This window comes from Loxodonta africana, chromosome 19 (assembly GCF_030014295.1).
Source record: "Loxodonta africana isolate mLoxAfr1 chromosome 19, mLoxAfr1.hap2, whole genome shotgun sequence".
NCBI classification, from domain to species: Eukaryota; Metazoa; Chordata; class Mammalia; order Proboscidea; family Elephantidae; genus Loxodonta; species Loxodonta africana.
In genome coordinates this window covers 52,520,159-52,534,042 of record NC_087360.1, presented here as the reverse complement: position 1 = coordinate 52,534,042, position 13,884 = coordinate 52,520,159, and the positions used below count along the sequence as shown (strand labels likewise).

The window sequence follows — 13,884 nt, the reverse complement described above, 5'->3', positions numbered from 1 at the left end:
AAGATTGCCAGGGCTCTGTCCCTTGGAGCTGCTGCGTGGGTTTGAACTGCCAGCCTTCCTTGGTAACACGTGGGGTTGCCATGAGTCAGAATCTACTGGATAGCAATGTTTTTTGTTTGTTTTTCTCTTATACCACATATCCAATTGTATTCTGAATCTTCAGCCTCTGTAGCATCCCTTTGCTTTTAATTGTTTTCCAGTCCATCCTCCACACTCTTGCCAGTTTTTCTTTTTTAGAACACTAATGTGATCATGTTACCTCCGTGCTTAAAGGCTCCTAATGGCTCCCAGTTAATTTCAGCACTCTTTCCTCAGTTGTGTTCCATCATTGCTAATCGATACTAAGTTAAAAGAATTTCCCTGAGTCCAGTAAGTTTGAGAAACACTAGAATAAATGAAGTACTTTTTTTTCCTAACTGCAGAATTCATTAGATCCCTTAAATGCTAGTATTCATTGTGAATCTCTGAGAGAGATATATATAGACAGAGAATGCAAGCATTTCCCAAACTGATTGACCACTTTTTTCTGAGCATCTCATGAGATTTGGATTCTACAGAATGTTTTTAAGGAAATGATGACCTACCAAATAAATATACTCTTTAATTTGGTTTTAGTTTTTTTTTTTTTTTTTCAGCTTGACCCTTGACCAAAACCTGCTGTCTGGGATTCTTTTTCTCCCTTGACTGCCTGATTCAATCTTAATTAGATGTTAACTTGTAGTTCAAATAGTATTTCTTCCCTGGAACATTTCATGTCTTTCTCATTCCAACACTGTTACTCCTCAACTAGACAGAGTAGTTGTTTTTGGAAGAATGTTTTCATAGTCCTTACCATGTAATATTACTGTTGTCAGTGGCTGCCCCTTCCTAGGAGACTGCGAAAATGAGCTTTATTCATTTTTATCTTCACCAGAGAAAGTGTTCAATTATGTGGATATGTCTTATCCTGCATTTTACCCAAGTAATGGTCTGTTTTGTATTCTAGTATGTTACCTACCTCTAGTAACTGTCTTAGTTCTCTAGTAAATTCTTTTTTTCTTCTTTCAAACTCCTCAATATTTCTTATATAAGTAAGAAGTGACTGTGAAGTGATCTGACTGCTTCTGTAAATAAAGTCCAAACTCTCAGTGGGCCTTTCACACTTCCCAGGTTGCCACCTGCCTGTTTCTCCATCTGATTCCCAGTCCGTTCCTTTACTTACCTCATGTCTAGCCACCACCTGGGCCTTGTGCTCACGCTCTGCCTGCAGTTCTCTTACCCATCTTCGCGGCTGGATCCTCTGCTAGTTCTTGCATCGAGCCTTTTTCTGAAATCACTTCTCCCTCTAAAGAACAAATCCCTTGTAACTTAACTACCTGTTCTTTTAGCGTTTTACTTTTATTGTGTTGTTTATAACATGTTGCAAGTATTTGCTTTATGTGTCTGCCTCTCCAGTTCTAGTTACAGATTTATGAGAATTTGAATGGTACCATAACAATTTTTTAACTTTCTGAGACTAGCACAGTGACTCATGTCTTGTGGGCACTGTTTGTCTTAAGAATGAATGCAGCCATTCATAAAAGGACATCTCAAGCATTCAACAAATATTTATTGCCTACTTGACCCTTGCCATTGTTCTCAGTGCTAGGGATATCAAGACGAATAAGCACAGTTCCGTGAAAGCAAGGAGTGTGCTTATTCATCTTGATATCCCTAGCATCGACTACAACGGAAAGGGTCAGGTAGGTTTTAGGACAGGAGACAAATCACAATATTTAAACATAAAAAAAAAAAAAAAAACATACTGGCTAAATGTAAAACCACTCTTATCCTGACTCCTACCCAGACCATAGTTTTATCATTTATGAAATGAGGATGGTCAAGACAACCTCGAAAATTTAACATTGCTGATTTAACATTAGATTTTTTTTTTAAGCTCCTTGGTAATGAACTGTGAGTTTCCAGATTTAAGCTTCTGTATTTACTTATCTTTTAACACACTATCGGTTGGGAGTCTTTGGGAAGTTATAGAAATGTGCAGCCTAACTTAAACAACACGGGACTTAACTGGCAAGATCATGGAGAGCCTCAGACTATAGATGAGGTTGGAGATCCAAGCTGGGAAATGGACAGGAGGCAGGGTAGCTTCTGGAGTTTCAGAAGGAGGGACTTCAAGAGGCATCACCACTGAGGGACCAGACTCCAACTTTTCTTCAGTCTCTGCTCAAGATTCAGAGCAAAGGACAGGCATTCTTTTGGATTGGCTTCAGTCATCTATATGTCATTTGTTCACAGCACTGGTTCTCAACTGGGGGCAGTTTTGTCCTCCCGGTGGGCAGTGTCTAGAGACAATTTTGTTTATGACAACTGGGCAGATAGCTACCGGCATCTAGTGGGTAAAGGCCAGGGATGCTGCCAAACATTCTACAGTGCACAGGATAGTCTCCAACAACAAAGAATTACCCAGCCCTGAATATCAGAACTGCTGAGATTCAGAAATACTGGGTCAGGGGAAGATTGGGAATAGTCGCATCAGACTGTATCCCGTTGGGGGAGGGAGGAAACTCGAGTGCCATTACCAAAAAGACGGAATGGATGCTTGACCATATGTATATGTGTGTGTGTATATGTATGTGTATAAAACTGGGACAATAATTGGATGTGAAGATGAATTCAGTGCTTGTAAATGCACTTGAAGTGTCTCAGGAAAAAAAGGGGCATTTATAAAATATCTGAAATTCTGAATCTCACTCCAAAGAGGTTGTAGGTGATTATTTACTTTAAAAAAGAGTTCTTTGGAACTTAAATTTTTATATAGAGTAGCCTGTAAAGGATGTATAATGTGTACCTACTTAACTCAGTGATAATTTCGGCTTTTTAAGGGAAATTATGGTTAAGAGCTCAGCTGCTAACCAAAAGGTTGGCAATTTGAAAACCACCAGCCGCTCCTTGAAAACCCTGTGGGGCAGTTCTGCTCTGTCCCGTGGGGTCTCTCTGAGTTGAATTGACGGCAACGGGTTTGGGTTTTTTTGTTTCTTGGGTTTTTTCTTTGATGAGCTGCACTAGAATGGACGGCGCTCAACGATAGCCAGAGCTCCCACTTTTTAATAACTATGAACTGAACCAGTACACTTTTAAAGGAAGCTCTAGTTTAAAATGGAACTGAGCTTATTTTCTTGAACTGTTGAACAGAATGTAATTATCTTCTCTAAGTAGAGAAAAAGTATTCTTCAAACTGATTCAAGCCAACATTTAATTTTATTTGGATTCTTGGACAATTTATCATGGCTGTTTGCTAATTTTTTCGTTACAGTAAAAATGTTACACACAAAACGGGGCAGTTTTGTCCTCCCAGTGGGCAAAGTCTAGAGATGTTTTTGTTCTATGGTAACTGGGCAGATTGCTGCTGGCATACAGTGGGCAGAGTTCAGGGATGCTGCTAAATATCCTGCAGTGCCCGGGATAGCCCTCGGCAGCAAAGAATTACCCAGCTGTAGGATAATATTAGGTTGTAGGATGATATTAGTAAAGGCTTCTTTTACTCGACAGCACCTTTTGATATTGTATGTAAAAACCTGGAGATTTTTATCTGCAGCCTGTGCAGTCGTGTTATAATTTGACGCAGTTGTTAAAGCAGCTGGCTGCTAACCAGAAGGCCATCGGTTAGAACCCACTAGCTGCTCTGAGGGAGAAAGATGTGGCAGTCTGCTTCCGTAAAGATTTATAGCGTTGGAAACACTGTAGGGTTGCTGTGAGTCAAAATTGACTTGATAGCAGTGGGTTTGGTTTTTTATTTTGTTTTTTTAGATTTCTGTATATTCTAGTTAACCTTGTTCTTTCCCTAGACAGTAATTAGTGTTAAATTCAAGTAAAAGGAAGATTGATTCAAGTCCATAATGTTCCTACTTTCCCTTTTTTTTTCTCTGATTAAAGTTTTGTTACGTAATTCCAGACTCAAGAAACTCTGACATTTTCTTCCTCTGAGGACAATTCCTAGAGAAAATCACTTTGAAATGACCTGTTGCACAATGTAGTGTACTTTCAGCACTTGTGTTCTGCTAATTACCCAATCTCACCTACATTCCGTTTAACTTGAACACTGAGGATAAGCCACGTGCACATGACTCATAGCTTGCTTATTTTTCTTCGATACAACGCCTTTGTTGTACCAGGCCTCTTACTACTCCGAGGAAGCCTAGAAATGATTAGCTTCTCCCCCGTCTCAGTTCTCTAGTGCTGCTATAACAGAAATACCACAAGTGGATGGCTTTAACAAACAGAAGTTTATTCTCTCACAGTCTAGGAGGCTAGCAGTCCAAATTCAGGGCACCAGCTCCAGGAGAAGGCTTTCTTGTTCTGTTGACTCTGGGGGAACATCCTTATCAGCAGTCTTCCCCTGGTATAGGAGCTTCTCCACGCAGGAACCCCAGGTCCAAAGGACGTGCTCTGTCTTGGTGGTATGAGGTCCTCCTGTCTTTCTGTTCACTGCTGTCTTTTATATTTCGAAAGAGATTGACTCAAGATACAACCTGATCTTGTAGATTGAGTCCTGCTTCGTTAACATAACTGCCTCTAATCCTGCCTCATTAACATCATAGAGGCAGAATTTACAACACATAGGAAAATCACATCAGATGACAAAATGGTGGACAGTCAAACAGCACTGGGAATCATGGCCTAGCCAAATTGACACACATTTTGGGGGGATACAATTCAATTCATAACACCCTGTCCTTTACACATAGTAGCTGTAGTGTGATGGATTGCTTTTGTGTGGCCTTTCTCACCATGGCCTTGTAACATCCATCAAATGACTGGGTAGGACTACGCAAATGAGGTGCTTGTGTCCCACCAGTGGAATTAGACAACTAGCTGCTAATGCAAATAAGGTGCGTGGAACACTTGTGGAGATGGGACCATGCAAGTAAGGTATATGAAACCCTAACGAGGGGATTGGTCGGGTTTGCTATCCGCTACGCTCAAAACAAGCCATCCCAGAGGCGAAAAGGGGGACCTCACTACCACCAAGAAAGAAGAGCTGTAATGCCAGAGACAGCAAAGAGGGTGAGAAGCAGTGGCAAGCATGGCAGAGAACCAGCAGCAGCAGAATCAAGAGACTAGCAGGAGATGGTGCAGTGGGTTTCCCAGCCAGTGGAGCAGTGGAGCTGAATGCCTTCAGGTAGCAGGGTTACTGGTGGAGTGGGGTACCTGTGGGCACTTATTGGTGGAGCTGAAGAGCTTTGTAACACTTGCCCAAGCAGGGCAGAGGCTGGGCCAGCCCAAGGATCCAAGAGCCAGAAAGAGATCTGCCTACAGGCATGGCTGAGAAGAGTCTGTCCTGATCTAAGAACTGTGTCCTGAGTCGTGCCTGATCCTGTATTGTAACCTGTTACTTCCTTGTTGTTGCTGTTAGGTGCCATCGAGTTGGTTCCAACTCATAGTGATCCTACGCACAACAGAACAAAACACTGCCTTGTCCTGCGCCATCCGCACAATTGTTAGAATGTTCGAGCCCATTCTTGCAGCTGCTGTGTCAGTCTGTCTCATTTTGAGGGTCTTCTTCTTTTTTGCTGACCCTCGATTTTACCAAGCGTGATGTCCTTCTTCAGGTACTGATTGCCCCTGATAACACGTCCAAAGTATGTGAGATGTAGTCTTGCCATCCTTGCTTCTAAGGGGCATTCTGGTTGTACTTCTTCCTAGATAGATTTTGTTCGTTCTTTTGGCAATCCACAGTATATTCAGTATTCTTCACCAGCATCGTAATTCAAAGGTATCAGTTCTACTTCAGTCTTCCTTGCTCGTTGTCCAGCTTTCTCATGCATATGAGGTGACTAAAAAACCATGGCTTGGGTCAGGCACGCTTTAGACCTTAAAGTGACATCTTTGCTCTTCAACACTTTAAAGAGGTCTTTTGCAGCCAATTTGCCCAGTGCAATGCGTCGTTTGATTTCTTGACTGCTACTTCCATGGGCGTTGATTGTGGATCCAAGAAAAATGAAATCCTTCGTTAAATATTAGTCTAGTGATGAGGATTTAAGTTTTTTTTGTGTTGCAGTCTCATCCATACTGAAGACTGTAGCCTTCGATCTTCATCACTAAGTGCTTCAAGTTCTTTTCACATTAAGCAAGCAGGGTTGTGTCATCTGTATGTTGCAGATTGTTAATGAGTCTTGCTCCAAACATAATGCCCCATTCTTCTTCATATAATCTGAAAACAAACAAACCTGTTGCCGTCAAGTTTGTTCTGACTTATAGTGATCCTATAAGACAGAATAGAAGAGCCCCATAGAGTCCCAAGGAGCTGCTGACCTTTTGATTAGCAGCTATAACTCTTAACCATTACACCACCAGGGTTTCCTCATATAGTCCAGCCTCTCTAATTACTTGCTCAGCATACTGATTGAATAAGTGTATGGTGAAAGGATACAACCCTGATGTATACCTTTCTTGAATTTAAACCACACAGTGTCCCTTTTTTCTGTTCGAACAACTGCGTCTTGGTCTGTGTGCAGATTTCACATGAGCGCACTTAAGTGTTCTGAAATTCCCATTCTTCACAATATTATCCATAATTTGTTATGATCCACACAGTTGAATGGCTTTGCGTAAAACATAGGTGTAAACATCTTTCTGCTATTCTCTGCTTTCGGCCAAGATCGTCTAACATCAGCAGTGATATCCCTTGTTCCATGTCCTCTTCTGAATCTGGCTTGAATTTCTGGCAGGTTCCAGTCAGTGTGCTGCTGCAACAGCTTTTGAATGATCTTCAGCAGAAATTTACTTGCGTGTGATATTAGTGATATTGTTTGGTAGTTTCTGCATTCTGTTGGATCACCTTTCTTTGGAATGGGCACAGATAATGGCTCTCTTCCAGTCGGTCAACCAGGTAGCTGTCTTCCAAATTTCTTGGCATAGATAATTGAAGACCTCCAGCACTGTATCTGTTTGTTGAAACATCTCAATTGGTCTTCTGTCAATTCCTGAGCCTTGTATTTTTTCAGTGCTTTCAGTGCAGCTTGGACTTCTTCCTTCAGTATCACCAGTTTTTGATCATTTACTGCCTCCTGAAATAGTTGAACGTTGACTAGTTTTTTTTGGTACAGTGACTCTGTGTATTCCTTCCATCGATGCTTCCTGCATCGTTTAATATTTTCTGGAAGAATCCTTCAATATTGCAATGCCAGGTTCAGTTCTTCCAGCTTGAGAAATGTCAAGCATGTTCTTCCCTTTTGGTTTTCTAACTTCAGGTCTTTGCACATGTCATTATAATACTTTGTCTCCTTGAGCCTCCCTTTGAAATCTTCTGTTCAGCTCTTTTGTTTCATCATTTCTTCCATTTGCTTTAGCTACCCTTCATTCAAGAGCAAGTTTCAGAGCCTCTTCTAACATCCATTTTGGTGTTTTCTTTCTTTTTAATGACCTTTGCTTTTTTTCACGTATGATGTCCTTGATGTCATCCCACAACCTATCTCGTCTTCGGTTACTAGTGGTCAGTGAGTCAAATCTGTCCTTGAGATGGTCTCTGAATTTGTGTGGAATATACTCAGTGTCGTACTTTGGATCTCGTGGATTTGTTCTGATGTTCTTCAGCTTCTGCTTGTACTTGCATATGAGCAATTGATGGTCCATTTGGCAGTAGACCCCTGGCCATGTTCTGACTGATGGATGTTGAGCTTCTCCTTCATCTCTTCCCATATACGTAGTAGATTTGATTCCTGTGTATTCCATCTGGCAAGGTCCATGTGTACGGTTGCCATTTTTGTTGTTGAAAAAAGGTATTTGCAATGAAGAAGTCGTTGCTCTTGAAAAATTCTATCCTGAGATTTCAGGTAGTTTCTGTCACCAAGGCCATATTTTCCAACTACTGATCCTTCTTCTTTTTTTGCAACTTTTGCATTCCAGTTACCAGCAATTATCAGTGTATCCTGATTGCATGTTCAATCAATTTCAGACTCAGAAGTTGATAAAAATCTTCACTTTCTTCATCTTTGACCTTAGTGGTTGGTACATTAATTTGAATAATAGTCGTATTAACTTGTTATCCTTGTATGCGTATGCATAGTATCCTGTTACTGGCAGTGTTATACTTCAGGGTAGATCGTGAAATGTTCTTTTTGACAGTGAATGCAATGCCATTCCTCTTCAATTTGTCATTCCTGGCATAGTAGACCATATGATTGTCCGATTCACAATGGCCATTTCAGCTCAGTAACGTCTAGGATGTTGACATTTATGTGTTCCATTTCATTTTTGATGATACCCAGTTTTCCTTGATTCATACTTTGTACATTCCATGTTCTAATTATTAATGGACATTTTTAGCTGTTTCTTCTCATTTTGAGTTGTGTCATATCAGCAGACGAAGGTCCTGAAAGCTTGACTCCAACCTCGTCATAAATTAAGGTCGACTCTACTTTGAGGAGGCAGTTCTTCCCTAGTCGTATTTTGATTGCCTTCCAACCTGAGGGGCTCATCTTCTGGCACTATATCTGGCAGTGTTCTCCTGCTATTCATAAAGTATTCACTGGCTGATTTTTTCGGAAGTAGACTACCAGATCCTTCTTCCTAGTCTGTCTTTGTGTGAAAACTCAGCTGAAATCTGTCTACCAAGGGTGACCCTGCTGGTATTTGAAATACTGGTGACATAGCTTCCAGCATCACAGCAACACGCAGGCCACCACAGTACGACAAACTGACAGATGCACGGGGTTTGTGACGTTAGAGGAGGTCAGATGCCCCCACTGTGCCATTTTTACAGTTAGTTTCAGGAGCAGGACTTATTGGAATGGCTCCAGGCTTTGTGAGAGAAAGAATGAAGGGGCATTAGAGGTGAAACTTGATTCTTCAATGGTTACTTTGGTTGTTGTCTGTAGTGGCTGAAAGGAAACTAAGAGATGTTATGCTGCAGTTGAGTAGAGAAAAGCTGCATACGGAGCGGCTTAGGGCAGAAGTCAGGCCATTTAAGCAAGATGATTTATAGGGGACTAGGGTTTTCTGGTTCCACCCAGCCAGAGGCCCCAGGCCATATAAATGGGAGATGGTGAAGGGGTGGAGAAGATGAAACGGGAATGTTTATAAAGGTTATATTTTTATTTGAATATACTTTATGGATATGGAATGTTTCTCCTACCTCATGTTGTAAAACCTGAGTGGTGGAAATCAATATTGGGTATTATAGATTACAGAGATTACGTGACTCCACCTTCAGCCAGTATTTGATTGGATATGTTAAAAAGGGAACTAGGAGTTGCCAGAAAGACACACAGGCTGCTCATTTCAGTCCAGTAGTCCTGTGTATAGTGTATTGGGGGTTTAGTTGGAAAAGTTGAGCCCCACCCAGAATCTTTCCAGTCAGAAAATTTGCGTTTGAAGGGACACACAGCATAGGAAAAAAATGACTTTTTTACTTTTGAATTTCGAGCAAGAGGTTTGCCTTTGGTTGCATCAAGGCAGGAAAAGCCGGTGCCCTCCAGAACCCCGTGGAAGTTAAAGGGAGTCGACAAATAACGTGGTATGCTCGATGAGTGGAAGTAGGGGAGGTGAAGCAATAAAGGGGTGGGCTGAATTTGGGTATGTTACAATGGCACTCTTTGACCTAGCCCAGGGGGGCTAGTGATGAGAGAGAAAGAGAAGGGGCTGGCTGGTCTGAAGTGCATGTAGGTTTGTGGACTCCTGAGTCTGCAGCTGATACCCATTCACCTAGCCTACAGGGGCTAGGGATGAGCTGACCAGAACCAACTGAATGAACAGAGAGAGAGATGTTTGGCACTGTGAGCTGGTATAGATTGCTGCAATTTGATGGCTTTCTGTGGACTGTATTTTACAACCTGAAGAGAAGGTTCTTTAGACCAAGGAACAAGCTTGTCTCCTCAGAGTACTGGTTTGGTAGGGATGGACAATTTAAGCATTGGCTGTCTAAAACAGGGAGAGATAAAGGCATGAAGTGGCTGGCTTAAACACTTTCATGGATGTGCTTACACTCAAAATATGGGGGGACAAGGGAGGATCCCCACTGAATAGTTTCCCTTTTTCCTAATGGCTCTAGGGAAGAGAGGGTGGGGTGAGATGTTGATAGGATTATATGATTCAGTTGTGTTGATTGTTAACAGGGTTAATTGTGATTATAAAAACTATAATTGTAGAAGCAGTAACTGAAAAAGTGAACTAAGGGGTAGGCACTGCTGGAATGGAGTACGGTGGCCAAGCTGAAAGTCCCTTAAAGGTTTTGCTATGCTGATACCTTGTGAGGCTCAGAGCAAAGGAATAATCTTCTCTCAGATTTCATCAGACAACAGAAAGGGTGAACCTGGGATGACTTTTGGAGAACCTGACCAGAATGGCTGGTACCTGAGTAAGCTCACCCTAAGGAATCTCTGCACTACTGAAGGAATAATTGTTAATGATTGTTTTGGACTGGTAAACTGATTGGGAGGGGGAAGTTATCCCCTAAGTATGAAAAAACCATGGCAGGAATAGCCAGGTGGTGGCTTGCTTTTATATGGCCTTTTTTGACATGGTCTTGTAACTCCTGCCAAACAACTGGGTGGGACTATGCAAATGAGGTGCTTGTGGCCCACCATAGAGATTAGACAGCTTGCTGCTAATGCAGATAAGGTGCACGGCACTCTTGTGGGGGTGGGACCATGCAAATAAAGTGTATGGAACCCTAATAAGGGGACTAGTCAGTTTTGCCATCATGCTAGGCTTAAAATGAACCATCCCAGACAAGGAAAGGGGGGACCTCACTACCACAAAGAAACAACAGCTAGAAGTGGAGCAAGTCGTTTGGACCAGGGACCCCTGTGCTGAGAGCCTCCTAGACCCAGGAGACAGAGAGCTGTATGCCGGAGATGGCCCAGTATGGTGGTAAGCGTGGCAGAGAACTGGCAGCAGCAAAACCAGGAGACTGGCAGGATATGGCGTTGTGGGCTTCCTGGCCTACAAAGCAAGAAAGCTGAGCACTTTCTGGTAGGAGGCTTGCTGGCATAGTAAGGTGCCTCTGGATACTTGGCGGCGTTAGGCTTACTGACCCACAGAGCAAGAGAGCTGAGCACCTTTAGGCAGGAGGCTTACTGGTGGAGTGGGCTGTCTCTAGGCACTTATTGGTGGACCTAAGAGCTTTCTAACACTTGGCCTGAGCAGGGCAGAGGCCAGGCTGGCCCAAGAGGCCTGAGGTGCCAAGAGGCAAGGGCCAGAGAGAGGCCTGGCCTGCAGGCATGCCTAAGAACAAGCTGTCCTGATTGAAGGATTATTTCCTGGGTCGTGTCTGATCCTGAACTGTAGTATGTTACTTCCTTAATAAACCCCGTAACTGTGAGTGTGGTCCGCGACTTCTGTGTGGCCATTGCAGGAGAGTACTGTGGGAGGGATGGCTGGTGTCAGAATTGGTAAAAAGGTCAGAGAGAGGAGGTCTGTGTGACCTCCACCTCATATGAACCACCTTGGGCTGTTGATACTGATTCTCCTTCCCCTTCGTGAAGTTAGAAGAGGTCAGACACCCCCCTCACCGTTTTTACAGTAGCTGTGGGCTGAACTGCAGCAGGATCTACTGCCATGTGCAATTTGAGTGAGCCTCTTACTGTGGCGTGTAGCCCAGGAACCACATGATTTACCTCATCCAGGGTGTTGTTTCAGGTGAACCACTGTCTACCAGAGAAGATAGTGGTGTACCGTGATGGAGTGTCTGATGGCCAACTAAAGACAGTTGCCAACTATGAGATTCCTCAGCTACAGAAGTGTTTTGAAGCTTTTGACAATTATCAGCCCAAGATGGTGGTATTTGTAGTTCAGAAGAAAATCAGCACCAATCTGTACCTGGCTGCTACTGAGCACTTTGTGACTCCCTCCCCTGGGACTGTGGTGGACCATACAATAACAAGTTGTGAATGGTAAGTGGGCAAAAAACATGAGGAAGAATGGGTTGGAGAAGTTATCTCTTCCCTGGGTATTGGAATGGGGAGGTTGCCTGGAGAGGTGTAGTATGGAATCCTTAGAAATTCTGTTAAAAAAACAAAGCTTTAAAAAAACTGTTTAAAAAAACAGTAAAACTTTAAAGTATAAAATATTGAACATACATTCTTTTCCCAAGATAGTGTGTGCTTAACCCTCTACACACAGATAGTGTAGTGTCTAGCCCATTCTTAAATAACCCATTGAGTTTGGATACCTGGATTCTAATCTTGGTTTGGCCACTGTGTGTCCTTGATCCAGTTACTTAACTCTCTGAGTCTTAGGTAAAGGAACTAGAATGATCTCTAAGATCCTTCCCAGCTTAACCTGGCCAAGTCAGCCTGTATCACTGATTTGTACTTTTTCCGTACTAGGGTGGATTTCTACCTTCTTGCCCATCATGTACGTCAGGGCTGTGGCATTCCTACACATTATGTATGTGTTCTCAACACTGCAAACCTGAGCCCTGATCATATGCAGAGGTGAGCCAATCAGTAACTTGCTCTTTCTCACTCCTAAGTAATTCTGGTCCACTAGTTAAGGTAGAGTTACTGTCTACCCCAGGAATAGTTACCCCTTGCGTTTCTTCATGGTATCCTTTTGAGCAGTGATCATACATTAAAATTACTTGAAGAGCTTTTAAAAGCACAGGCTTCAACACCTGAGAATTCTGCTTTATATTCCGGCTTGAGTGGAGCCCAGGCATTAAACCCATTGCCGTCAAGTCAATTCCAACTTACAGTGACCCTGTAGGACACAGTAGAGCTTGCCCCATAGGGTTTCCAAGGAGCAGCTGGTGGATTCGAACTGCTGCTTAGCAGCCGAGCTCTTAACCACGGTGCCACCAGGGCATTAGTGTTTTTAAAAAACTGCTCCAGATGAATATGACATACAGCCAGATTTGAGACCCAGTGCCCTTGAATTTAGATCACGTGAGTACTCTGCAGCCTTTTCTTGAGGCAAAAAAATTTCCTCCTTGTGTTGTTTACCTTGTTTTGATGTAAAAATGGGGGGCACCTAAAGTGAAAGGATTTCCCCATGCCCTCTGACTTACAGATAGTTGGTATAGAAACAATTCTACTTATAAGTTACGATTTCAAAAGCTACATCATGTTTTCCACAGTTCCCCAGTTTGCTGGGAAGTATACTGTGTGTCATATACCTGTTAAATACACAAAATTTAAAAAAAAAAAATTTTTTTTTTTTTTTTTGTAATCATACCCTATATTGAAGGTGGAGGGTGATAAGGATCGTATTTTCTTCTTGGCCCACAGGTTGACTTTCAAACTGTGCCACATGTACTGGAATTGGCCTGGTACCATAAGAGTTCCAGCTCCTTGCAAATATGCTCACAAGCTAGCTTTTCTGTCCGGACAAATCTTGCATCATGAACCAGCCATCCAGCTGTGCGAGAACCTGTTCTTCCTGTGACTGGACAGATTTGGATGTAGGCTCCTTAGGAGAAGTGGGATTGCCAGACTCAGCTGGGATTCTTGCAGGGTCAGCAGAGATGGAAGTGGGGGTTTTGTGTTGGTGTTTTCCCTTTCCCCAACTCGGTTGAATAATTTGTTTTGTTTTGGGTTTTTTTGCTATTTTAAACCTTGTATAACCAAGAAGCAAGTCCCATTCTAAATTATCAGCTGGAAATTGCTTTGTTGCCTTTGTAGAGCAAATGGAGGTGGGGTTGCTACTGTGTAGATGAAGTGGGTGAATACAGGAGACTTAAGAGTCTGAACAGCCAACGTGAGCTGTAGAAACCTGCAGGAGCAGTAATTACACCTGTAAGCTGTGCTTACTAAGCCATTCCCATTTCTGGCGCCAGAGGTGATAACAAATGAAGTCATTGCAAGTTTCTTAAAGTAGAGTTACTTTATTTGGGCTATTGGGAATGGTAATAAAAAGGTCTGTGAAGCAGTCTTTCAACCAGATACTGGTATTGCTGGCAGGTTTGAA

At 42.5% G+C, this 13,884-nt stretch overlaps 1 protein-coding gene across 2 annotated transcripts in view; it reads left to right on the top strand.

The window, feature by feature from the left end:
• The window catches only part of PIWIL2 (piwi like RNA-mediated gene silencing 2), an 81,244-nt gene extending 67,882 nt beyond the window's left edge, over window positions 1-13,362 (top strand). Inside the window, exons 20-22 of one of the 2 annotated variants that reach the window (XM_003412477.4) lie at window positions 11,617-11,870; window positions 12,306-12,413; window positions 13,206-13,362. In XM_003412477.4, the coding sequence (XP_003412525.2) occupies window positions 11,617-11,870; window positions 12,306-12,413; window positions 13,206-13,362 (519 nt within the window). The remainder of the gene's footprint in view (window positions 1-11,616; window positions 11,871-12,305; window positions 12,414-13,205) is intronic. The other variant, XM_023551024.2, reaches the window with a different exon arrangement.
• The last annotated feature ends 522 nt before the right edge of the window (window positions 13,363-13,884 follow it).